General features: G+C 34.7%; 1 protein-coding gene across 26 annotated transcripts in view; it reads left to right on the plus strand.

The window, feature by feature from the left end:
• Nucleotides 1–27636, plus strand: part of DLG1 (discs large MAGUK scaffold protein 1) — a 262589-nt gene that overhangs the window by 105003 nt on the left and 129950 nt on the right. For 12 of the 26 annotated variants that reach the window (XM_070583431.1, XM_070583434.1, XM_070583435.1 and 9 more), the window contains one exon: nt 26627–26725. The exons of 7 other annotated variants lie outside the window; for them this stretch is intronic. In XM_070583431.1, the coding sequence (XP_070439532.1) occupies nt 26627–26725 (99 nt within the window). Of the gene's footprint in view, nt 1–5120; nt 5691–26626; nt 26726–27636 lie in introns of those variants that run through there. 7 more of the 26 variants (XM_070583445.1, XM_070583446.1, XM_070583457.1 and 4 more) reach the window with 4 other exon arrangements.

Here is a 27636-nt window from a genome sequence, read left to right on the forward strand (position 1 = left end):
TTTTTTCCTCTTATGAAGTTGTTTATACGTATTTTCCCATGTTAAATTTCTAGAAACCTAATGGATAACATTGTATAGTATATTTGTACCATAATTTAATGAACGCTTTTAGTCTACTATTTGTTATTTCCATTCTTACTAGGTTTTGTAAAGAAGGCTACAGTGAATAATCTTTGGGCATAAAAAGTGTTTGGGTTATTTCCTTAGGATGAATTTCCCGAGTCATATTATTGGATCAGAAGCATATGAACTTGTTAAAAGTTCTTGGTGCTTGTTGAGAGACTATATTCTGATAAAATTTTAAGAATTATTAAAGCTACCCTGTTTGGGGAATTTCTTGCTGCTTCTCCTATCTCATGTGTAGATTACTGTGGCCGGCACCTCATAAAATAATTATTTGAGAAGTGAAATAGATTAGGAGTGAGTAGAGTAATAGCATAATGGTTAGGGTTCCTTTAACTTCCTGTTGAAATTAAATTTGAAAAAAAAATAGCCTTGTTTTGATATAAGAAGGCAAGTGTTAATGTTTTTAAAAATTTTTTTAAACTAGGACAAATGTTTTAGGAAGCTTAACAATTAAGTATATTTTATTTAAAATATGCTCTCAGTTATCAGATTAGTAGCCCCTTTTTTTTAAACAAAAGAAAATATAGGGAGCTTTTCTACTTTTATAGTATTGTGAATGAAGCAAGCAAGAAACTCTTATCCATAGAACTCAATATATGAATTATTTTTGTAATTTGAAAAATTATCTTTGAGTAGTGGTGATTTGCTGAGTAGAATGTAAATTAGGCACTGCTTTATTCTGCACAATTATTATAAAAGCTAATAGTGAAAAATAAGATTAATTTATAGGTGCTCACTTTAAAAATCAACTGCTAGAATGTTTTGTCTATCAAACAATAGAGGCATTTAGCAAACATTTATTAAACATCTATGCTATGCTAGTAACTTTACTAGACTTCAGTGATTAGTATTTTTTTTATAAAGAGGTAGTTATAACAATGTGATATAACATGAAAAGTAAAAGGAGAAATTAAATTCTTGGAGTATTGTGAAAAGAAGGAAGTTGACATTTGGAGGTGTTGAATGATGTGTACAAGATTCCATTTCAGTGGAAGAGGTAGTTACTGGGGAAAATAAGTACAGTAGGAGGATGATAATCACAGGAAACTAAAAATACAGGAAAGTTCATGATATTGTAGCTCGTGCTTAAGGTACTTGTTAGGAAGTGAGGGCAATGTGTGAAGGACCTCAATCCTGAGTTGACGAGTTGACCCTATGGAGGGTTTGACACCCTGAAACGTGCTGTGAAATAATCTGTCAGTTTCTCATGGTACTGGTGCTGATTCTTGTTACTGAAATAATAAGTGAAATAAGACAGTGATTTAAAGGTACTTTATTCAGGCCTTAGCCTAAAGGTAATTAAGATCTAAGACTGAAAGGGAAACTTTCTTGCTTGTGCTGGACAGTTTCCAGAAAGAAATTGGAGATATAGTGGTGAAAAATCTTGATGTGGAAGAAAGGGACACAGTCGGTAAATTCTTGAGGTACATAAGAATCTTTAAAGTAAGCTTAGATTTTAAACAGTTATGAATATAGTGGTATGATAGTAATAAGAACAGTGTCAGGATTCCTAAAACTGAAAATGAACTGGAAATTAGGAAAAATGGTCAGAACAGTAAATTGAACCAATTTAAATGAACAAAACCCCGGACTCTTTCAAAATAGATTTAAATGTGGGTGAAATGACAAGGAGGGCAAAAGGTGCATTGCTTAGTATAGGATGTTGCAGTGATCATTGAGGAAACAAAAGAATTCATAGTTTGCTTTTGTCTTCAATGACAAGGAAAATTATGTTCAAACTAATATGTACAAAGTAAACAGTTAAGAGGAACTTGAAATAGACGTAGAACAGGGTATGTGAGGAGGTAATTATTTTGAATGAATATGTCTCCTAGCCTGGACACGTTTGATCCAGTAGTACTGAGAATACTATCAAATGAAATTGGCATCAGCAGTAGGTAATTTTTCAAATATTGTGAGAAATGGGGGTAGCAGAAGAATGTGCGTAAGCAAATATATACCTATTGAACTAAGGCTGTAGGAATAGAATCTTTCCCATTTTGAGTACATAATGGGCCCTTTTCGAAATTAACTTTGTTTTCACATGTCTGGAACATATTAAAATATTACTGAATTTTATCTTACCTTTTTTGGATAACCCTGGTGTACTAAGGTGAGCGTATAGTTTCATACAGTTTGACCGCTAGATGGTGCTCATACAGAAGGGATTTGTACACAGTACGTGTGATCAGAGTTTTTCCAGATAAATAACAAATCTGTGTTATCAATCTTCTAGTTCAGTCTTGCCCTTAGTGCAGTTGTATATTTTGAAATCTAATATGCTAGATTATAAAAACAAAAGGGTAAGGAAAATGCCTGTTGTGTTGCATTTACAGTACATTAGCTTTGTAGTTAATTAATTTTTTAGTATTTTAGAGTTTCAGTATTATTTTTCCTCTCATGCTTCAACCTTTTAAAGTTTTTCACTAAGATTATTTAATCTTTGCCTTTGTTACTCTACGTGAAGACTTCTGGGTTTATCTGGGAGTTTGGAAAGGTGTACAAATAATTGAGGTCCTAGCCTGTATAAATTTTGAACTGTCTTTACTTCCATTTAATGTTATAAATTAAACATTTCTCACAGTCATAGATTTTTCATAATCATATTTTAGGTTACATAATTCACCAAATGGATATACTTCATTCACTTAAGCTTTTGTCTATTGTTTGGAGTTTCTATAGGTAATATTATCATTCTATAAAAGAGAAAGACTGTACAGAAAAAAGAATGTTAATTCTTTATATATCGTATTAAAATGTTAATAGTGATTATCTTTGATTATTTAGACATGTGTATTATTCTTTTAATTCATTATTTTAAATGGACTTCCCAGGTTCTCTAATGAACTTGCGTTGTGTCTGAATGGAGTAGAGTTTATCTTTCAGCTCTGCTGCATGAGTGGGGCTGTTCTAAAGCAGAGATTAGTGAGGAGTTGGTTGCCTTCACCCCCCATCAAATCGTGGGAAACCAGTTGTGATTTAGCCACTTACATGATTTTTATGCATGTATTGACTCCTGGGCAAAGGATGAGATGATCCTAGATTTTTGTACCTCAGGTAACAGGACATTTTCATAAAGAAACCTTTCTTAAAACTGAAAGTTGCTTTCTTGGTGTCGGTGGATTTGAATAATAAATCTATACACTGAGAACTATTTCTTCCCTGTACACAGGAGATATGTGGGATGGGGTGATCTGTCAACTTGAGGTTGTTCTCGAGCTCTTTGGCTCTCTAGGATAAGAAATTTATGTACACTAGAGGCTTACTATTCTGTCTGTGTTGGTATCATTTGCAACTTGAATAAAAAATTGATGTTCAGTATCCTCATCCATACCAATCCAGAATAACAGAGTCCATATCAATTCTAGGTTCCCCCCCACCCCAGTTTTTTGTCAGATATGGATCAAGGCACATATTTTGAAGCCAAACCAGTTACTACAGCATTTGTATAAACTACACTAATTACTTCTTTGTTAAGTACCTGGTCTATGGTAAAACTTATTTTTTTTCAGGAAATTTCTTCTTTTTCCTTGAGAGAGGATTCTTAGTTCTCTCTCTACTCTTAGTGTTTTCCTCTACTCCCCTACCCCAAGTGGATAGGACCAGTCTGTCTAGGGCCTCAAAATTGCCAGCCACTGTCTCCACAGTCCTTGGGAAAAAGCACTAAACTTCTTGCTGTAATCTCTGTCACAAAGCATCTTACTCCAGAGGGTCCCACTGGACTCTCAACCCTTGTTTTGGGCATGTGTCTGTATCTTAGGGATAGAATCATAGAGACAGCATTAGCATCTTTTCTTGCTGAATCAGGATTTATAGTGGACCTGGAGGTTGTAGTGTGCCAATGCTACTTTCCAGTAGGCCGCATTTTGTTGGTGCTGGTAAGCACGTAGTAAGCAAGATTTTGTCAGTTCACATCTGAAAAAAATGTCTGTGGCTGATGTTGGGGCTTGTGATATGCTTATATCTAGTTAAAAATTGAATTAGTCAACCATTGGCAAATTATCAAATAGCATTTTACTCATATATTGTTTTTAAATGTCTATATAGGTTATTATATACTAATGTAGCATTAAGAGGACAGTCTTAGGAGTCTGTGGTTCTCAAACTTGAGGATGCTTAAGGGTCACCTAGGAGTCTTTTTAAAAATGAAAATTCCCAGATCCCCCTACCTCTAAAAATTCTGATAGCAGAGTGGTGCCCGTGTGCTTTTTTAACCAGCACCATGGATGATTCTGGGGTGGCCTACTGTGTTGAGAAACACAGATCTAGATATTAGATGTTAGAAAATATCTATTTAACAATCAAGCATTCTGATTTTGTGAACCAGAGTATTATTTATGTAGTGTTGGATAAAACGTGTTTCACTGGTAATAAAGCAAAAAAATTTACCTTTAATTCTTTACATTTTTGCAAATCATAACTTTGTAATCTTAATGTTTATAATATATGAGAGATGCTGCTGATGATAATTTAACAGTTCTTTCATATTACAAAAGTTCCAGGAGCCAAATATTTATTTTGTTAATTAATTTGTTTCTGTCTCTAGACTCAATTATCAGAGCATTAAAAACCAATATATTATGTAAAATGATCATGCTACATTACAAACAGATTTCCTTCTGTCATTAGATATGTCCTCAGAGTTTAATGTAGAATAGTACCTTTAAAAAACTTAGAACCAGTGCTAATTAATGTAAACTCCTTCCTGATATAGAAATTCATGTATGCATGACAAAGCTCCTTTAGTAAAATAATTATTTTAAACAATCAACTATTGGCAGAGACAATCCTCTCGTATTTTTAAATTCAGTTCATATTAAAATTTATTTAAGCAGTAAAGATGCCATTGGATTTTACTCCGGACTGTGATTGAAACTTGATAATCCAGGTTTCTCCACCCAGTACCTTAAATCAGGCAGCCCCAAAGGGTCTTGGTAGTCCAGTGTTTATAACATCCTTCTTTACCTGCTAATCGACCTCACTTCCTGGATTTCAGTCCGTCTAGTTATCAGCTAACAAAAGAACAGCTTTTGGTTCCTGCAGATGCTGGTGAAAAAATAATCATGAGAAAGAAATCCACCTTATGCTGTCTTTTTTGTCTGCACGTATAAACTCAGACATCATACAGCTAACAGGTACAGAGGGAAGATACAAGCTCTTTCATGGGAAGAAATTGCAGAGAAAATGAGCATCATTTCTCAAGGTTTTTATTTTCCCTGATCTACAAGTGATGCGGCTGTAATTCTAGCTGCAGTTTTTACCGGTCATTCACCACTCAGCAGCTGGTAGAGAAGTAGGACTGCTTGGCAACCACCTGCAGGGCTGCAGAGATGAATTACATTTTCGGGAACAACACACTTCTGTACTCTCGCGCCAGTCGAGGAGGCAATACTAGCTGTAGCCATGGCTCAGGAGGCCCAAAGCAGAAACACTGGGCGAAAAAGGGCTCATCAGATGAACTGCAGGCTGAGCCAGAACCTTCGCGCTGGCAGCAGATAGTTGCATTTTTCACTCGGAGACACAGCTTTATTGACTGCATCTCGGTAGCCGCCAGCTCCACCCAGGTAACATACCACTTGTTGAAATTATTTTCACTGTATTTCAGTTCATGTTTGCTTTGCAAAAATGTATTAGCATAGATTTCTTATCATTAAAAACTACAGTTTTGTGTACTGTAACCTTGGATGCGCAGAAATGTATGATTTTCAGTCCATCTGTGCAGGTCTTTAGCATGAAAGGGGAAACAAAAAATATTTTCCCTTTTCCTCTTATGTAATGCCAAACAAAACAGTGTCGGATTCTGTTGAATGACTTCTCTGAAAATATTTAAGCCACTGATACATAAATTAAAATGTAAATTAATAATGCTGTGTCTCCTTGTTTTTAGACTGTGTTAAATGCTATAAAATATGATGTCTGACCAAATAAAATACCTGTTTGTTTAGCTTTTGTATGTCAATAGAGAACCTTAGGGAGGTTGTTAGAATAAAAAAACAGAAGATAATTTTAAATATTTTTATTTTCTAGTGTTTTGAGAATAGATTAAATTGAATACAGTTGGCTGTTGTGTATACTTATATCTTAAAGTTACATTAAATTATAGTTTATTCAAGGAATTTAATGAATCCTTCGATTTCTATAAATATATGTTATCTAGGGTTAATTTGAAAGCAGTAAACTTGAGTAATTACACGATTGTAGGAATATTTTTCAAATATTCAATTGACAGTTTAAAGAGATGAGCAAACACTAAAAATCTTACAAATTAAAAAAAATCACATAAAACCATTTCTTTTTGAAGAAATGAGTATTGAAAATAGGAGGAAAAATATGAAATTAATAATAATTTGAGTGAAATACCTATTATTTGGTGTTAAAGAAGGATTGGGGGAATATTCCTATTTTAAAACATTTTAAATAGATACTCATTCAACTTTAGTAAAAATGAAAGAATAGGAAATAGTGTAATTTAAAAACAAGGTGAGAATGCTTTTGTCCTTTGACGTCAATAATATTTAAGTTAGCAAAATATACACACACCTTAGGGCCTTTTTAAAATAAATTCCTTTAAAACCCATCCTTTTTTTAATGATCAGGAGCAGCACAGTAAGTATAAACTGACTGTTGACAGCTTCTTATTTTTGGTTTCCAGAATTGTCTTTTAATAGCTTTGATTTTAAAATAATTTCAAATTTCTTACATAAGAAATTCTACTTATTTTTATTACATGTTTGAGAAAAATGGAATTACTGGGCTAGGGAGAGTCATTAATTGTTTTTATGTAGGCAGTGAGGTTACTTATAATCAAAACTTACTCAGAGGCAACGATTGATTTAACTCTTTAGATTGAATACTGGCCCAAAAATTTATCTAACTTAATTTTGACTCCAATTACATATCCCAAAAAGGGATGCAAAGACTACAGCTTGGCACTGTTATTCACTGTAGATTAATTTTAAATGGTATTTTCCATTGTTAATAAGAAAGATAGGTTAAAAACTTTTAAAAATCTTATAGTTTATATAAATACACCCTAGTATATTTATATAAATATACACACATGCATACATTGATATATAATTCTAAGTAAGGTTTCAAATGAAAAGGCAAGCAAAATAGTTCACATATAGAACTATTGAAACCACAGAATTACATTATAGTTACTTAAGAGTTGGAGCAAAAAGTTGCTATTGTATTGCACTAAAATAGTCAGAACTTTATCAAAAACTATTTGCAGTTGACCCTACAAAGCCATTTCAGATTTTATTTTCCTCCTTTTTGGTTCAGATCATTTGTGTATACTGCTAAATGACTTAGTTTTTATTTCCTTCAGACCTCTTTCCTTTTCCTTTTCATTGCCTTTATATTTCATCTGTAGAAATGTAGACATTAGGTTAGAGATTTTAGCTTTTATTTCTCCTGCTCTGGAGTAACAACATGTCATTTTTTTCTATATATTTTTTTAACTGATAAGTTGTGTATTTTGTATATCCAAGTTTCTTGTTTTAACTCACTAGATTTTATTTTACAGGATAAAATATAAAAGGACTGAGAAAGACTATTAGACATACTTGGATCTTATTTGATGCTAGGATACATTTTTCTGTTTTATCTACTGACTCATGGCTGGCAGTTTTATTTTGTCCTACCAAAAAGATTTGTATATTGTTAAAAACAAAGTAGACTAATGAAATTCATAATGTATTGAGCATTAATCTATACCTGTGGATGTAGTGTTGTTCTGTAATTGGTAAGTAGCAACAGTGATTACCAGCTCTCTGCTTTCACTGTTGTGAATAACATTCTTTTCTAAGATTTGATAGCAAGACTAACTTTGAATCTAATTTTTTTATAACTATACCGCATGATACTTTTAGGAGTTTGGAGAGCTGTTATTAAATCAAGTTTTGTTAATTTGAAAGTCATTACTTTGCTTTAATATCCCTCCAAATATCCTGTATAAATAAAAATAAAATTTACTCACTTTACAGATTCATTTAAATTGCTTATCTGTTGGAGGTATTCATGTTCATAACTAAGATTATGTGCCATGTTCTACTGTAATATCTGGCATTTAGCAGTCATTAATGTTTTTTAAATGATAAGGAATCAAAGTGGTTATAAACTTCTGCAAGACCCCTAGCTTCCAAGATAGGGCTTGGGATGTAGTTGGTGCTCAATTAGTATTTATGGACTTGATTAATTTCCATTTCAGTCACTTGGAACCTTCTTAGCTCCTGGCCTTCCAAAATATGACACCTAATCTGAAACCTCTTGGGTAGCTATATTTATTGGATCCACTCTATTCTCTCACAAGTGCCTTTAGTTCTTCACAGCAGCCCATCTCTTCCTCCACTTCGCTTTTTTCCCTTTCATTCTTACTTTCTCCAAGCTACACATATCTCCCATGGACCTGATTTCCTCACCCCTTTGAATCCCCACCCGTTGATGATAACCATATAGCATACAGGCTGTCTCTAATTTTTGTCATTTGGTTGTATCCCAAAAGTTTACGTTAGGGATTTTTTTGTTTGTTTTGTTTTTTAAAATGTTAAGATTAGTTTCTTGTGAATTATTTTACTTTGGTGTGTTTTTCTATTTTGGGCTTCATACTGCTTACATTCTTAGGTTTGAATAGTTATTATAATACAGAAAAAATGGCCTACATGTTGTCAAGTCCTCCTCAGTTCTTCTCCTCATCATTCCTTCTTTTCTTACGTTTAGAATTACTTGATGCCAGTCTGCCCTGTCCTATTTAGCATATTCAACTCTGATCCCATCTAGGACCAATTTTTATATTCAGCAGAGTTTTAAAGAACTCCAGCACAGTACTTCTGCACTTTGCTACTTGATTAGCTTCTGGGTAAAAAGTTTTATCTACTTGGTGATATCAGTGTTTATTAATGAGAATAGTGGTCGTGTAAACTTTGAACAGCTATGAAGTGATCGGTCGCTTTCAATGTGTGTTTAGCTACTGTTCCTGTATTTTTGACTACTTGAAAATCCCTAACGTAGATCATTATAAATACTCAAATAGGATTCCCCCCGCCAAACAAATGACATGCCAAATTAAGCTGAAAACATGAAAGTTCTATTCCTAGGAGTGAATGGAACAGACATGATGACTTGTCATAATTGAAGTAGAACAATAAAATTTTAGTAAAAGTGAATATTAGCCACATGAGTTGAATAATCTGCTTTTTAGAGGAAAAACTCTGTCCTAGATTAAAATATAGGAAAACACTGTTCATATAACCATGTGGGAAAATATATAGGCTAATTTTTATAGAAAGAGTACTATTTGTCCTAAACAGGTACATTCTGGATTATAAAGAATTTAATTTTTAGAGCTATACATTGAATATATTGTCCAAAAAATGAAGATAATAGTATCAACCTCATCGAGATAATTTTATTAAATGTAACATACTTACAACAGTGCCTGGCATCTATTATTGTTACTATATTATTACTTTTTTATATTGCTTAACTGTAATAGTCAGTGGGCACATTCAAATATAGGTAATTAGGAATTCCAGCACCTGTGGTAGCGCACACAGTTCATTCGAGCATTCAGTAAATAGTGTTGACTGAATAAGTTAACTGTAAGTGCAAGCCGTACACTTTTTTTAAGAACCACAGATCTCAACATCTCTGATTGTAGGATGTAAGAGAGGGACCCAAAGAGCACTTCAAATTCTTGGTGAGACCACCAATTACCTGACCTCGCCTCCCCTCCCAACTCTTCCTTCTGCGAGCTAGACCAGTCACAAGAGGAAGGCTAAATTTTACTGGTTTATCTACCTTTTACCAAGCTCCCCCAAGCATACCATCAGGATGAATTTTATACCCTACATCCCTTTTAACCTTAATCACCACACAAAGTCCAGACCTTCCAAATCACTCTCACTCATTTCCTTTTCCCTGTGAGACTCTGGCATATCTCCAGTCTGTTTTAAGCTCCTATATATCTCTAACCTCCCAAACCTTTTCACTCTGCCATTTGGAACTCCCAATTTGTCATCAGCAAAATCTTCTTTGTCCTTGAACTCTTCTGTGATGGTTCATCTCGCCTTTTTTCTCTCATAGAAAATTGGCATTCCCCTGAGAATACTGTTTTTTCCTACAGCTTCACAAAAAGTAGAACTTTTATCTGTCACACCTTGTGCACTTTAGGACCAGCAAGTGGAGTTGATGTCTTCCTTGCTTATCATTGATATTTATGGATGACTGTACCTCATCTCTCTTTAAAAAAATGTAGATGTCATCAGACTGTGTTATCTACTTCCCCTCCTTTTCTAGTCATCTGCCTCTCTCCCAGTCATTCTTACTCACTGAGAGTTTGAACACCTGGTTTACTCTCTTTCCTCTGCCCACTATTCCTGTAATCATTCTTAGTGATTTTCAGTATCCTTGTGCGATCCATCCAAAATTTTTACTTCCCTATTCTTTGCTATCTTTACCTCCAGGGAATCTTGTTTTTTCTTTCACTTGAGTGACCCACTCAAATGGTTATATTCAAGACTTCATTATCATTGACTATACCACTTACAAAAACTCAGTTGCAGGCATTTCAAACTATGACTAGCATTTCCCTTTTTTCAGCTAACTTCTCTTACTACAAAGATTTTTTTTTATCCTCTGAAGACCTCCAGACGTCGTTTTATTATCTGTCACTCCTTTCATGCTCTCACTTCCCTCCTTGCCTTGCTCCGATTCGTTGGTCCATGACTATAAGCACTGCCTTTCATAATCTCAACTCTCTTGCCCCTCTGTCACTTCATTGCTGAGATCCAACCTTGGTTAATTGCAACTCTGCTTTCCCCACGCCAGCTCCAAAACTGCCTGTTTCTTGGCCCTCATTCTCAATTGATCGTCCTACTCTGTATTCCAGCCTATTAAAACAAATGATCCATCTGTGTTCCTCAAGCTCACCCTTCACTTCTGCACTAGATCTTAGTCCCTTTGGCTATTTAGGGCCTTCTGAAATTCTCTCTTCTCTTCATTACATTATCTGTCTTTCCCTCTATACTGGATTAGTCCCATCAGCATGCATGGCTGCTATAATACCTCTCATTAAAACAACCAACCTAAAACCCTCTTTTAGAGTTTAGATTGGCAAGTCCAATGATCAGCTCTCAATCTTTGTTTTACTTGACTCCACAATAGCTTTTTACACAATCTACTACTTCTTTAAATTCTTTTCTCCGTTGACTCTTGAACACCACCCTTCTGATATTTCAGTTTCCTTTGCAGTGTCCTCTTCCTCTCCCTACTGCTAAATGTTAGGATGCCTCAGAGCTCAGTCCTAGAACTTCTCTCTTTTTATACTCACATTTCAGGTGATCTCATCAGTCCTGTGCCTTTAAATAACATTGATATTTATATCTTCAGCCCAGAGCTAAGCGTTGTACGCTCGACTTGTATATCTAGCCTCCTACTCAGTAGCTCCACTTGGATTAAGTATCTGAAAGTTAACATGTCAAAAACAGAGTTTCTAATTTTATTGTTCTCCCCATCTTCTTTATGCCCTGTACCGTTCACTGAGATGCTTGGAATCATCTTCTATTCTTTTTTCCTTTGCTGCACATTTAATCTAGTAGCAAATCCTGTTGGCTCCATGTTCGGGATATATTTATGATCTGATCATTTCTCACCACTTCTACAACTACTAATTCAAATTATTTAATTTGTTGCCTGAACTATAGCAGTAGACAGCTAACTGGTCTCCCTGTCTTGACTCAGCAGCCAGAGTCATCCTTACAGAATGTCAGTTCATGTCAGTACCTTGTTTTTGACCCTCCCATGGCCTCCAATCCGATTTATAATAAAATCCCAAATCTTTATCTACCATAGTCCAAAAGGCCCTGTATGATCTAGCCCCAGGCAGTATCTCTAATCCTGTTTCCTGCTCCTCCCTTGCTTATTCTACTTCAGCTATACTGGCCTTGTTCCTGTCCATCAAATAAGCTTGTGGCCCTCTCAGAGCCTTTATCTTGCTGTTCCCTCATTCTTTCCCCAGATTTTCTCTTGGTTCATTCCCTCATTTCCTTCAGATTTCTGGTCATCTGTTGCCTTCTCAGGGGCCTTCCCAGGTTCTTACCTAAGGTAGCAGGCACTCCTTCACTCCATACATCACTCTGTTTTCTTACCTTTTTAAAATTTTTCCTTATAGCACTTAATACCACCTGATTCTTTATTATTGTAGATTTTTTATCTGTCTTAATTCTCCCTTAGACCTTCTGTGAAGTTATATCACACTTTATCTAGTGTTATACTGATTCTCTAGCTGAGGATTCTCTTCTTATTTACCCCCTGGGAAGAAATACACAAGAGGAGGTGAGGCAGGGAGAGAAGAGGAGAATAACCATTCGGTTTCCTTATAACTAGGATGACCATATAACTCATCACTGAAACTAGAGTACTTTTGATGGAGAGAGGGAACTATTTAGTAATTAAAGTGGGAAAATAAGCATAAATAGAATCTCCAGGCAAACAGAGGCATGTGCTACGTCATTTATAACCATTTTTTTTCTGACTATTCTCACCAAGCAGTAGGTCTAAATATTTACACCAAGACATCTCCACCTTGGACCATCCTGGATCCACCTAACCTTCTTAGCTATACATGTTTCATACACGTGGCCTCATGCCTTAATCGTAGAGGTTGTGTTTTGAAATGATAGATCAAATATATTTTTTTTTCTTTATCTCTAAGGAATGAAATTGCTTATTTTCAGCAGTATATGGCCTTTGTATTTAACTGGAATATAGAGAATAAAGTAAACAGTCTTCTTTACTTTGGCAATACTGAGTCTGCTAGTACGAACGTTTCCAGGAGAATGAGTAAAAACAGTCTCCTTTGGGTATTGATTAAGTAATCAAAATTGGATAAAAACTCTCTTATACTGGTTGTGAGATGGTATGCTGCCTCTTGGCAGAGTTTAATTTCCGCTTCAAAAGGCCACTAATTTTGTAAGATTAATACCATGATTCAAATTTGGAAATTAGGGGGCTGATCCCGTGGCCGAGTGGTTAAGTTCCTGTGCTCCGCTGCGGCAGCCCAGGCTTTCGCTGGTTCAGATCCTGGGCATGGACGTGGCACTGCTCGTGAGGCCACGTTGAGGTGGCATCCCACATGCCACAACTAGAAGGACCTGCAACTAAGATATACAACTATGTGCTGGGGGGATTTGGGGCAATAAAGCAGGAAAAAAAAAAATGATTGGCAACAGTTGTTAGCTGAGGTGCCAATCTTTAAAAAAAAAAAAAACAAATTTGGAAATTAATTGTTTGCCTTTTTACCTGAAGAATTTAGTGTTTTTTTTTTTTTTTTTAATGGGGAACCTATGTATACCTACTCAGAAATATGTTTAAATGATGTTTAAGGCCCAGTCGTTTGTACAGCAGAACACTTTAGAAAGGCATAGAGATGAATGTTAAACAAAAAGTAATTATTTACAATGGGTATATCAGCTTTAAGAAAAATACCAATTGACCATACAATCCACATCACACTTCTTGGTATTTACCCAAATGAGTTGAAAACTTATATCCATGTGAAAATCTACACACAGGTTTTTATTCATAATTGTCAAAAGTTGGGAAGTCAAATTGTCTTTCAGTAGATGAATGGATAAATAAACTGTGATACATCCAGACCATGGAATGTTATTCAATGCTAAAAAGAATTGAAAAGATGTGGAGGAACCTTAAATGCATATCATTAAGTGAAAGAGGGCAATCTGAGAAGGCTACATACTATATGCTTCCAACTGAAACATTCTGGAAAAGGCAAACTATGGAGACAATATCAGTGGTTGCCAAGGATTAGAGAAGAGGGAGGGATGAATAGGTGGAGCACAGAGGATTTTTAGGTCAATGAAACTATTCTGTGTGATACTGTAATGGTAGATACATGTCATTATACATTTGTTAAAACCTGTAGAACGTACAGCACCAAGAGTGAACCCTAATGTAAACTGTGAACTTTGGGTAATAATGATGTGTCAGTGTAGTTTCATCAGTATACAAATGTAAATTCTGGTGGTGATTGTTGATAACGGGGAGGCTAGGCGTTTGTCGGGTCTGAGGTTAAATGAGAACTCTGTACTTTCCACTCAAGTTTGCTTTGAACCTAAAACTTCTCTAAAAAATAAAGTCTGTTATAAAAGCAAAATTGATATCTTAATATAGATTAGATTGGCTGTGGTTTAAAGAACTAAATAAGTGAAATTTGTTATATGAGCTCTTTATAAATAGGAAGTATGTCGCATTCATCTTTCTAGCTTCTATGTAGCGTCATGATTCTTAGATGTCTTTTGTCAAGGACAAGTAGGTAAAAAGAAAGAAATTTCACAAGCCTTAATATATGTATTTTTAATATATTCAAACAGGTTTTAAAGTTAACCTTTAAAATAATGTGTTAGTAACAGTGCTGAAGAGTGCTCATGGGGTCAGGACAGGAGATTCAGCCTGCACAGCATTTTTGCCCTGTGTTTGTTTTCACACAGTGTTTGTTTCATGAGAATTGTACTTCATACATCTTATCACAACTGTATTTCAGTAATCAATTTGGTAATGCTTTGTTTAATATCAACTACTAAACCATAAGCTTCACAAGAGCTGGTAGTACAGAATGTGTGTTTTCTTCTCTTGTATCCCGGAGCCTAGTGAATCGGGTAAAATCTAGGAATTTAGAAATCAGGTAAAAAGGTGAATGCCCTTAGTAAATTCTTGTTGAATGAATAAATAAATGTTATATATGTGCTTATTTTTATTTAATCTGATGATGGCTACACGGAAGTTTGGAGCTTCTAAATACAGTTTGGCTAATGTAAATTTCCCAAGCCATTTTTATATAGAACAATGTCTTAAAAATTAACAAGTCTACATTACAGGATTCTGTAAAATCACATATATTTCAAAAATAATTCAAAGCCCCCTGTGAAAAAATTGAGGTGTATATATTCTTACACATGTGAACAACTTAAATTCTTATCGTTAAAATTTGAGTTAGTATAATTTTCCCTAAAGATCTTTACTGTGTTATTCTTTGTACTTCCTGGTACTCTTATTTAGATAACATTTTCAGTCCTCCATTTTTATATCAAAATTTAGAACTTTGATAAAGGCAAAAATAGTTGTTCAGACCATGTGGAAAACAGTAGCCTACGATTATCACCTTATTTAACAAACTTTAAATAAACCAACTGATGTGATAATTTTACAGGCATATGCAAATCAATCAACAAAGACTGGAACTATTTTGTGCAAGTGTCAACCAACTGGCTATGACATCTGGAAGTAGTGGAATTTTAGCAGAAGCCTAAAGACAATTTCTTCTGCCCCTAGATACGTTTTTTAACCGACGTTTCTCCTTCACCCGTTAACAGGAATCCTGCCTGTTCGTTCTTTATCCTTTTATAAACCCCCGTTTGGTCCCATTTCTGAACAATATTTTCAGTGTTTATGAAATCTAAACTGTGAATAGTGACTCAGCCAGCTCTGGAGTGTGAAGAAATTACTGTTATGACAGAATGGGACCAGTTGATTGCCTTACAAACTTTTTGTTGATCCTGAGAAAAATAACTGGAGATTGTGATCTGGGATTTGAATCAAAACAGATCCCAGCCTCGTTTTTCTGTATTTAACTCTGACTAGTCTTGGTAGAGCCATGTAATGTATCAAAGAGTTGTAACTTGAAAAAAAAATTAGTTTGAAAGTATTTTGAAAGAGGAAAAACAAACAAGATGCATACCAATCTTAGGAATTGATTGCTTCAGCTATATTAAATGCCAAAGCAGGATTTTGGAGCAGGGGCAATAAAAACAACAAAAATCATATCATTTTAGTCAAAATTCGTTCAGTTATAAGAACATAGCTTTATTATATAGGCCTTTTTTGTAAAAATATTTTAAAGAATTCTAGATGAAACTTGAAATTTCCATAAATATTTCTTGTTTGTTGTTTTTTGGTTTTTTTTAAAGATTTTATTTTTTTCCTTTTTCTCCCCAAAGCCCCCGGTACATAGTTGTATATTCTTCGTTGTGAGTCCTTCTAGTTGTGGCATGTGGGATGCTGCCTCAGTGTGGTTTGATGAGCAGTGCTATGTCCACGCCCAGGATTCGAACTAACGAAACACTGGGCCGCCTGCAGCGGAGCGTGTGAACTCAGCCACTCAGCCACGGGGCCAGCCCCTCTTGTTTGTTTGTTAATTTTCACTTCCATGTTTTTTTGGGAAGAGTTACTCATTTTTATTATCATGGACTAAGCATTGCAACGGAATTAAACCAACTGTAGTTAATAAAAACTAGCCTAAGTGTCTTGAAATCATTTTCTGTTTCCTTCACCAACCTAATCAGCCTTTTTTGCGAGTCAACAAAGTATAGCCTGTAGGCCAAATCCAGCCTGCCTCCTGTTTGTGTAAATAAGGTTGTATTGGAACACAGCTATGCCTGTTTGTGTATTGCCTATGGCTACTTTCACACTGCTACAGCACAGTTGGGCAGTTGCAAAAGAAACTGCATGGCCCATAGAGTCTAAAATATTTATTATCTGCCCCTTTTCAGAAAATATTTGCTAACCCTTGACTCAGGATTGATGAAGTATTCTCTTTCTTTTCTGAGATGTTATATATTGTCTTTGCAGTTAAATATAATAGTAACGATAAAGACAAAATAAAACTCTTTATGAACTATTTTAAAGAGATAGTGTAGGATACTGGTTGAGCATTCATTTAGAGGATAGTGGCCTGGGTCTAAATCTCTTTTCTGCCATTTATTGAGACAAATTACCTCAGTCACTGATCCTCTCTTTCCTTCACCTGTAGAAAATAGGCATGAAAATGTTATCTGCATCAAGATTTACTGAGAATTAAATGACACTGTACATGTGACACCTTTATTATAATATCTGACGTCAGTAAGGTATACCTGTCATCATCATCATCATTTTCATCGCCACTCCCATGACCACCACCAGCATCATCATTGGTTCCACAAAATATTCTGGCCTTTTAAGCGAGAAATCTGGAGATATGGAGAAGCAACCTAATTATAAAATGATAAACAATTATGTTTTAGCCAGAGGATTGGTTCTTGACAGGTTCCAGCCAAGAAAACAGAAACCATAGCAATTATTTTAACAGAGAACATAATATGGAGGTTGGTTAAAAAGGAATTAGAGAACTGAAAAGGAAGAATGGGAGCACCAAGGTAAAACACAGGAAGCAACTACCACTTGGATTGGGACCTAGGGACCAAGTTAAGGTTAGTAGAACCTAGAAGTTTGGAGGAAAGGCACCACAGGTTTTAAATATGAGCTGTAAGTGTGATTTACTTCCTACTATAGTTTAAAAAGGAAAGAGATGAAAATCTTTTGAGCAAATGTCCTTGGGCAAGACATATTTATTTTAAAATAGGACATTATTAGGCAATTAGCTATTGCTAGATAGAGAACAGCTTGAAACTGGCAATTTTTGGCATTTTTATGTTTGAAACTTCTGTTCTAAGGTTGTTAAATGGTGGAACATCTTGAACACCTTCTAATTGGTAGTGACTGCCCAAGCACACAGAAAGAATCTTTTAGCAATGTTTGCTATGTATACAGCATGGAAGGGGGTGGAGGGAGGGATGGATGTACACAATTTATTCCCTGAGTCATTTTATCATTTTAGAGTGCTGGTAAAATCACTGTCTTTTGGTAATCACATAATTTCATTCATCCAACAAATATATTTTAAATACTTCCTTTGTGCTAGGTACTATTCTAGGCACTGGGCCTATTGGAGTGAATAGAACAAGAATCCTTACTCTTATAGAGCTTATATTAAGTGGGGAAAGGACAGATAATAAACATAATTAACGAAAATATGTAGTATGCTGGGAAAAAAGTACAAAGAGAAGACAATAGGAAATGTGTATATTTGTGAGCATGTGGCAGGGCATTGATAGGATAACCAAGAGGGGCTTCAAGTGAAAGATGACATTTGAGTAAAGACATGAAAGAAGTTAGGGAATTGAGCCATGTGAATATCTGGGGCAAGAATATTCTAGGCAGAGGAATGGTAAGTAAAAGACTGAGGCCAGAGCATGTTTAGGATATTTGGGGAAAACAGGGAGGTCAGTATGGCTAAAACACTAAGTGGAAGGAGAGTAGTAGAAGACAATTTCAGGAAGGCAGCAGGGGCCTGAATCATTGGGAACTTGTAGAAGAATGAATAGAATAGGGTAAATGTGTGATTACCAGAAGGCCTTAAGGGCCCGTTGTAGGTTAATAATCACAAAGTTCGTGGTTGTACATGTTTCTCTAGCCACATTCTGATAAAATCTGGTTAAAAAAAGCATATTGCAGTTGGTAGTTTCATACCTGTTTGTTAATTATGTAACTATATCTTTAAATCCAGGTTTTAGGTCTGCTTACTTCAGATTTTTAGTGGTGGTTAGCTCCTCCTTCTTCCAATACAAAATCACTAGCTGAATACTGATAGAGTATCATCTTTTCATAATGAGGGATGATAAACGTTAACTAAATGTGTGTCTTGAGTCTTGCAAGCGGAAATAGATTCATACACTAGATGATCTGTCTGTATGAACTAGCAAATTTGCACCCATGTTTCTATAATAGGATTGTTAATCACTAGGTCTGTTTTCCTATCTCCCCTTTGTTATTTTAAAGTTAAAAATTTGTGTTTGAACATCCTTAGTGATTTTTTAAAAAACATATCTAGTTTTATTGATGTTTGCTTCTAAGATAATTATGACATGGATGTCATATGCAGCTGGTTCCAATAACATGTTTTCGTTTTCCACCAGTTTATATCGAAGGTACCTGTTTGCAGTAACTAAGGCAAAAAGGGCATTTGAATCAAATAAGAATTGGTTTTAAGCAATGAAAAGCACTTTTATTATGAAGATACTGGACCCCTGTTGAGTACAGTGATCCCCAAGCAGAGTTTTGATAAATCCGTTCTGCTGTATCTTATCCTTCTGTAAACACGCAAAGGCTTGCAGGTTTTTCCTGGTTTCTCCTTCCCTCTTAGATAGCTTCTTTGAAATTTGACCAGGGAAATAGGTCTCATTACAGCACAGCACATCTTTAAACAGAGGAACTTGAATTAAGAGTGTTAATTATGTCATAAAAAACAAAATAAGGGGCCAACCCAGTGGCATAGTGATTAAGTTCGAGCACTCCGCTTTGGCGGCCTGGGGTTTGCGGGTTCGGATTCCGAGCGCAGACCTACACACCACTCATCAAACCATGCTGTGGTGGCATCCCACATACAAAACAGAGGAAAATTGGCACAGATGTTGGCTCAGTGGCGATCTTCCTCAAGCAAAAAAGAGGAAGATTGACAACGAGATGTTAGCTCAGGGACAGTCTTCCTCACCAAACAAACAAACAAACAAACAAAACCCATACAAAATAAGGTCCTTATTGACCAACTGTGGCATGAGGGTGATTACTTTTCCTTATTATCTAAGATGTTGATAACAAAATATTTGCTAATTCGTGTTTCATTTTCCCTAAATGTGGTATAAATTTATTGAGACCTTATTGAATTGAGCTCAGTTTACCTCATTCATGTAACATGCTAATGTAAGATATAAATAATTATTAATTACCAGGTTGTATGGTTTCAGTTATCTTCAGAGTTTCATCTTATGCTATGAAGATCATTTTAATAAGTAATTTAGTGAGAAAGAAATTTAAAAATGTATTCCTATAACCTTGCAAATCTTTTATGCTTAGGCCTAACTAACTATAATGTAAGAGGTAATTTTTAGTGTCTATTGTTGGTGTTATTCTTAATAGTTCTTCCTTGCTCCTGACGTCTCATCAGTCGCCTGATACACCAATTCTGCATTCAAAATCTATCTTGATTTGATTACTTATGTCCACTTTCACCATCACCACCATTTGGTTTAAGCCATTGATCACCTCTTAGCTGGATTATTCCGGCAGCTTCCTAATTGTCTCTTCCTGTATCAGTCACGATATGAATATGAATCAATCAGGATTCATATGCACATGTAAAAACCACTTTAGCTATTTTAAGCAGAAAGGGATTTAATAAAAGTACGCACATGTACATTTTTTTCATTTATTGTTTGGTGAATGGAAGTGAAATAGTCATAAATGTAGATTTGCAGTGCACATTATGCACATGGCTGTACCTAATGAGGCTTCAGATCATTTTTATGAAAATCTGTTGTTTTAAAAGCTAATTTCATAATTTTAAAGTCTTACATTAAATGTAAAATGTAAAGCTATGGAGAAAATTGGAAGAATCTCTAAAAACAAGTTTAAAAATTTTTCAAAAAGCTGTCAATAATATAAATAAAAGTACTTTTAAAATATATACAATCCAGTTATTTTACAGGAATATACAGTTTTCTGCAGTGTTCTTTGAGACAGTGTTAATATTATAGCCTCTGTTGTCATGGAAACAAGTCTCCGAAGGCAGCCTCAGAGGCTAATGATTCCATGGTGTTGCTATGGATAGAAACAACTGAGACTGTTGTTAGTCACATGGACAAGATTGAATAAAAACAAAACTCTTTCGAGCTGATCTTATTGAGTGATACAAATGGAGCAGGAAAAGGATAATGGCATAATAGTCACTATCCTCTAATGAAATATGTGTATAAGATTTTTCAAGTTTAAAAATGCTTGTATTGAATTCCTCCTTTTCTGTAATAACCTAAATATAGTGGTTACTGTATATTGCTGCCTCATTATTTATATTAGAATCTTAAGTATGACATTTTCCAATTTAGAACCTTCTTATATATAAGAACTTACATATTTAGAACTTTCTTCTTATATAGCTCCCCAGAATTTTACCATGCTTTAAGTCGTGTGCTCAAAATATCCCCTTATCTGTTCATTTTATTCTGTTATCAGCTCTAACATCTTTGCTGCTCCTCGTCATTCACCCTTCATTTGATTATCTGTTATTTGTGTAGCGCTGTATTTTTGTTTTATATGAACTAAATGAATTATTTTGTTGTTCTATAATTCTTTGTTACCTGAATTGATTATCAGCTGTGGCTAGGAAATTGTGTGTGTTGAAATGCTATTTATTTTTGAAGACTTTCTCAACAGTTTTTGCCTTTATTGAGGAAGAGGCAGGGGCATGTGTTCTTTTTCAAAGTACTTGCTCAGTGCCCTATAGGGAGTAGGGTTGATTAAGATGGTGTTAAGTTGTTTTAGGATTTTTAAAGGATTGTGTTCAGATCCTTACCTAAAGGAGATAGATTTTAGAAGAGGCTCAGAGCCAAGGTTACAGTGAGGTTTAAATGTAATATTAAAGGATTTATAGTTTATCATAAAGGGTTTTGGAGAGTAGCTGCCCAGTGGAGGAAATTTTGGGGCTTGGCCTTGAAATTTGATGTAAGCATGTAGCTTTCCCTTATTTTTATATTAAAGTGGATTATTAGTTAGCTAATATCTGACCCTATTAAAGAAGCATGAGGAAACTTTTGGAGGTGATAGGTAAGTCTGTTACCTTGATTGTGGTGATGGTGTCGTGTGTGTATGCATATGTGTGTCCAAACTCATCAAATGGTATACTTTAAATCTGTGCAGTTTTTTGTATATCAGTTATACCTCAATAAAGCTGTTTAAAAAAATAATAAAACTGAAATTATAAAAAATAGTAATGAACTTTTTAGACTTTCTTGTCTTTGATACTTTCAATGACTATGACGACAGCCAGTTATTTTGTAGAGTATGACTCAATTTGGGTTTGTCTGATGTTTACTGATTACGTTCAAGTTGTGCGTCTTTGATAGGAATATTGCAGAAGTGTTGAATTCTTATTACATCCTATCAGGTAGCATATGATTTTGACTTGTCCCATTCCTGGCAATGTTAACGTTAATCAGGATAGTATCTGCTGGATTTCTTCACTGTAATTAGTAAATGTTTTTAGGGGAGATAACATGTGTGTCTCTGTCCCATTCACACTTTTCATCCACTTGAATGAGATGGAAAGTTCATTTAGCAGCAGTTTATGTTAAACAGCAGTTGCTGTTAAAATGGACATTTTAACATCCATTGATGTTTCTTGAATGAATTATTACTATGATGATTGCCAAATGATTTTGTAATTCCATCATTCCTTGAAAATTTTTTAGTTGGCATACTTCTGTAAGGAAATGCTTTCCCTTCTCTCTATTCTTTTATTCTTCTAATTATTTCTATCAGTATGGACTCTTGGAATCGTGTTTTATTCAGTGGGTTTTATGCCGTTGTTATTATTTATTTTGAGGCTCAGCTTGTTCCCACCCAGTCTGACAGATGAGAGCCCTTCAAGCCGACTCCACTGTCCTTTGTCATGCCCTCATTATCCCTTGAGCACTTCCTTATTTTCTGGCACAGTAGGATGTTCTAAGCTCGTATTGTGCTTGCTTAGCTCTAGCACTGAAATCAACCATTTCTCCTGTTTTCTTTTAATTACAAAATAGATATTTAGAAACCATGATCTGAGTGCTAGGTATGTTCATACTATTGAGTTGTTACTCCTGTCAGGTCTTCTCTGTGGACAGAGCTAGGGAATACATGTACATATAAACATATAAATATATTTATGTCTATATTTCTGTATCTATCTATATATTGAAAACCATGCACTCATACCAATACCTTCAGTTCTAGTCTAAAACCATAGGTTTCATGCAAATTTTCTCTCTTTCCATATTTGTAACTCCCTTCTCTGACATGAAGAACCTTGCTCCCGTTATCCTTTATATATTTATTTATTGGATCAAAGTCCCCTACATGTAACCAATCTCCTGGCTTTATTGCTGCTGTCGATGGATGCCCTCCTCACGCCGCTCAAGCTCCAACAGATCCCCCTCTTACTCCGCTGAGGCCCCTGCACTTCACACCAGACTGCTGCTACCACTACATAGATATTCTCTGCGTCACGCTTGGCTTCCAACAAAACATAGCAGGCTGCTGCCACACTCTGCCCATCTGGACACCCTTCTTTTCTGCTTGGGCTCTGCTGCCACCCCTCCACTCCTGCATACAGGTGCTCTCCACACCTGGCTTGGCATCAGCAACCTATTAAAGAAGTCTTTAACCTCTTAAAGAAGGTCATGATGATATTCTATCATTATCTTTCAGAAACCTAATTTTTGTATTTCTCTCAATTATGTCAGCAAACCGTCTTAAGTATGGTGTTAGGTAGGGATGAGGATTCACTTCATTTTCCACGTGTGTACCCAGCTGATGCAGCAGCATTTCTTATAACACTGTCTTTTTCTCACGGTTTGTCATAAATCAGGAGTCAGAGCCTCTGGGTTTTCAAACATTTTTAAAAAGTCATGTGAGTATTCCACTGAAAATTGGTTAGCATTTAAGTTATTCATTTTAGGCTCATAATATGGAATTCAACTTCTTTTTCTATAGGAACTATGTAAATGGTGACTGGAAATCCCAAGCCAGGCCCACAGAGGCTTTATTCATAATGTCCTTTTTTTTAATTGTAAAATATACATAATATAAAATTTACCATTTTTAAGTATACACTTAATTCAGTGCCATTAAGTACATTCACAATGTTGTGCAGCCATTGCCACTGTCCAACTTCAGATGTTTTTCCTGGTCCCAAACTGGGAAGTGGTTTAGACTGGAAAAGAAAGGGCAGGAGGGAGAGATCCAATGGCTTAGTTAGCTTAGAACGATTATTGCGAAATGTATTTTCAGTTTATTTTCCAGACAATGAGATGGTAAAAGATCATAATAATTGTTTTTGTTTTAATATGAACAGATCTCGCATTCCTCACCCTGCATTATAAATCACTCTGTATTCATTGTTAACAGTTGGAAAATTAGAATTCAAAAAAAAGAGGCTGGGGGGAAAAGCTGCTCATAATCCTGCCCCTGAAGGTTAACTTTTCGAACATTTCTTTCCATTTTTTTTACACAAGTTTTATCTTCTCTTTTTTACTAAATGTCATGTCATGTACTATTCTTACAGATGATCTTTAATTGTTGCATAATATTTAATCTTATATAATTATTGTTATTTACTTAGTGATTCCAACACCTTTGCATATTTAGGTGGTTCCACATTTTCCAAAATAAAAACAATACTCAAGAGCATATATTAAGAGTATTTAAACATTTGCTTTAAAAATTATTCCCTTAGGGTAGATTTCCAGGATTACTAAATCAAAGAGTTTGGACGTTTTTAAGGCTATAGATAATTACTGCTAAGTAGCTTTTTTGTAAAGTTCATATGAATTTATATGTCCAGCAGCAATGTGAGAGGACCTTTTTCCAGGCATTAAAATTTTTTTTTGAGTTTTTTTTATTGTGGTAAAAGATATATAACATAAAGTTTACCATTTTAACCAGTTCAGCTGTACAGTTCTGTGGCATTAATTACATTCCCAATATTGTGCAACCATCACCACTATTTCCAAAACCTTTTCATCATCTCAGACAAATTCTGCAACAATTAAGCAACTCTGTAACCATAACTTCCACGCTCCTTTCTCCCCAACCCCTAGTAACTTCTAATCTGTTTTCTATCTCTGTGAATTTAACTGTTCTAAATATTTCATGTAAGTGGAATCATACAATGTTGTCCTGTTGTGTATGGTTAATTTCACTTAGCATAATGTTTTCAGGATTTATCCATATTGTGGCATATATCAGAATTCTATTCCTTTTTATGGCTAAATAATATCCATTGTGTATATATACACTGCATTTTGTTTATCCATTCATCTATTGATGGACACTTGGGTTGTTTCCACCTTTTGGCTGTCATGAATAATGCATCATTGAATATTGGCGTAAAGTATCCAAGTTCCTGTTTTCGGTTCTTTTGAGTATATGGTTAGGACTAGAAGTGTGGGGTCATATGATAATCCTATGGTTAGTTTTTGGGGGAACCACCAAACTGTTTTCCATGGTGGCTACACCATTTTCCATTCCCACCAGCAGTTTTTGAGGATTCCAGTTTCTGTGCATCTACACCAACACTTGTTACTTGCTGTTTTTGTTTTCCCTTTTTTATTGCAGCTTCCTAGTAGGTGTGAAGTGATATATAATGGTAACTTTGATTTGCATTTCCCTAATGAATAAGGATACTGAGTTTCTTCTCATGTACTTATGGCCATTTGTATATCTTTTTTGGAGAAGTGTGTATTCAAGTCCTTTGCCCTTTTTTTAATTGGCTTTTTGTTGCTAAGTTGTAGGAGTTCTCTATATATTCTAGACATTAAACCCTCATCAGATGTATGATTTGCAAAGATTTTTTTCCATTTTATAGGTTATCTTTTCACTTTCTTGATAATGCCCTTTGGTGCACAAGAGGTTTTAATTCTGATGAAGTCCAATTGATTTTTTCATTTAGGCTTTTGATTTTTTTATTGAAGAATCCATTGTCAAATCCAAGGTCGTGTAGATTTGTCTCTGTGTTTTCTTCTAAAAGTTTCATGGTTTAGCATTTATATTTAGGTCATTGATTAATTTCCAGTTAGTTTTTGTGTATGATATGAGGTAGTCATTTAACTTCATTTTTTTATGTCTGAATATCCACTTGTCCTAGCACCATTGTTGAAGAGATTCCATACATTTTTGGTAAATCTTGATTGATTGATTTGATAGACAAAAAGGGTCAACATTGTAATTTTATTTTGTATTTCTTTATCAGTGAGGAAAAGCATGGTTTCAAGTTTAGCAATTTTTTTCTTCCTGTTTTGATTTGTCTCTTTTAACGCACATTGGCCTCTTATGGATTTAATTTTAATGTTTTTCTTACATGTAAGATATGTCATTGGTATAGCAAATATTTATGAATTAATACAGCTTGTAGGGATTGGGACTTGTTACAAACACCTTTTCTCTGTTCTAGTTCCCACTTCTTTTTTCATTTTCTCCAGAATATATCTGACACGTAATAGATACTCAATGTATGTTGGTTGAATTAATGGCTTTCCTGGAAGATTTAAGGCAGGTTATTACAGTTCATGATAGTAGAGGTTGATAGCACAGATTATTTAAAATGTTATAGATTCAATTTTGAAGTCCTTTGAATCTTTTGTCTGTGGATTTGTAGGCCCCAATTACCTACCCGGTGGGCTAATAAATTTATTTTTGATCCTTTGAATACAAGGAGGAAAGTAGTCAAATATATTCTGAATGCTAGAAAAATACTTGGTAGTCTATGAAGAAAGTGTCCTGTCTCCTAGAGGAAGAATATTAGAAGTCATTATCTTTTATTATTTTCATTTAAACATCTAAATAGTCACTCCTTTTAACTACAGAGTCATTAAAATTATTATTGGTAGTATAATTATTCCTAGAGTAATTTCTGGAGAGCATTTTCTCATTTAAATTGAAGTAATATATTAGTATTTTACCTGTTTCTCAATTATTTTGGAAAACTATAATTTATCTTTATGACAAAACTTTGTTATGTGTTTCCCTTTTATTTTGGTGTCTTTTCTGATTTTTTGTCGTTGATGATTTTTAGCCAACAGAAGCTGTACCTCCCTCTTCTCCCACTGCCCCTGTGATCCCTGTCCTGCCAGTCCCTGCTGAGAGTACTGTCATCCTACCCACCACACCACAGGTTTTTATTAGTTTCTTTTTTCTTTATGAAAATTTCATTTGCTTTTAATGTTTCATTTGTGTTCTTTTCAAACTGTTTTAACTATTTCTTTGTTCAATTTGGTTATTCACTTTGGGTTTCAATTTGTATTTTTAGAGAATTAAATATTGGGGATTTAATATAAAAGGGATTCAATATTTGCCATTTTATTCGACTGTGTATGAAATAGGACACATTCTGAACTTCATAATATTGAACCCCCTTAGATTTGTTATCATGCCTTTTGTACTTATAAATCTGTTTGGGATAGTTTTTAAATAATTTTGCTTTAGGAAATTTTATTTTCTAAAGATAATAAAAATCATTGTCCTCCTGATCCTGTACTGATGTGTCATTTTATGTAGCATTTTGTTTCCCAATATATATCTGTCTTCTTTGGAAATAGTCATCTTTCTGTCATTTGGTTAGATAACATACTTTATTAGTTAAAAATAATAGCTGATGTATATAAAGTATATGGGAATTCTTTGTGCTATCTTTGCAACTTTTCTATAAATCTAAAACTATTCTAAAATAAAAAGTTTGTTTTTGAAAAGTTGATGTGTAACAGTCAAAAAGTAAAATGAGATAGTAGCCAAATGTCAGCAAATCTGAACATTTTTAGCTTTCGGAGCTTTAGCAGTTCCCAGGGATGGCTTATTAAGACATTAACTGCTCTACTAACAGAGTTATCCAAAGTCAAAATAATGGTAGTGTTATTAAGTATAATAATGATGATCTGTGGTGTGAAAGATCTCATTCTCGTTTAAAGTGTAGAAAATGCACTTTAAGGTATTTTTACTATTATTGATCTGTAGCAAAAATCTAGGTAAAAATAGTACGTTTGCTGTGTAAATGCAGTTTCAAAATAAGTCCCATTGGGGAAAAAAATG

Source organism: Equus przewalskii, chromosome 18, assembly GCF_037783145.1.
Source record: "Equus przewalskii isolate Varuska chromosome 18, EquPr2, whole genome shotgun sequence".
In the NCBI taxonomy this organism is placed as follows: domain Eukaryota; kingdom Metazoa; phylum Chordata; class Mammalia; order Perissodactyla; family Equidae; genus Equus; species Equus przewalskii.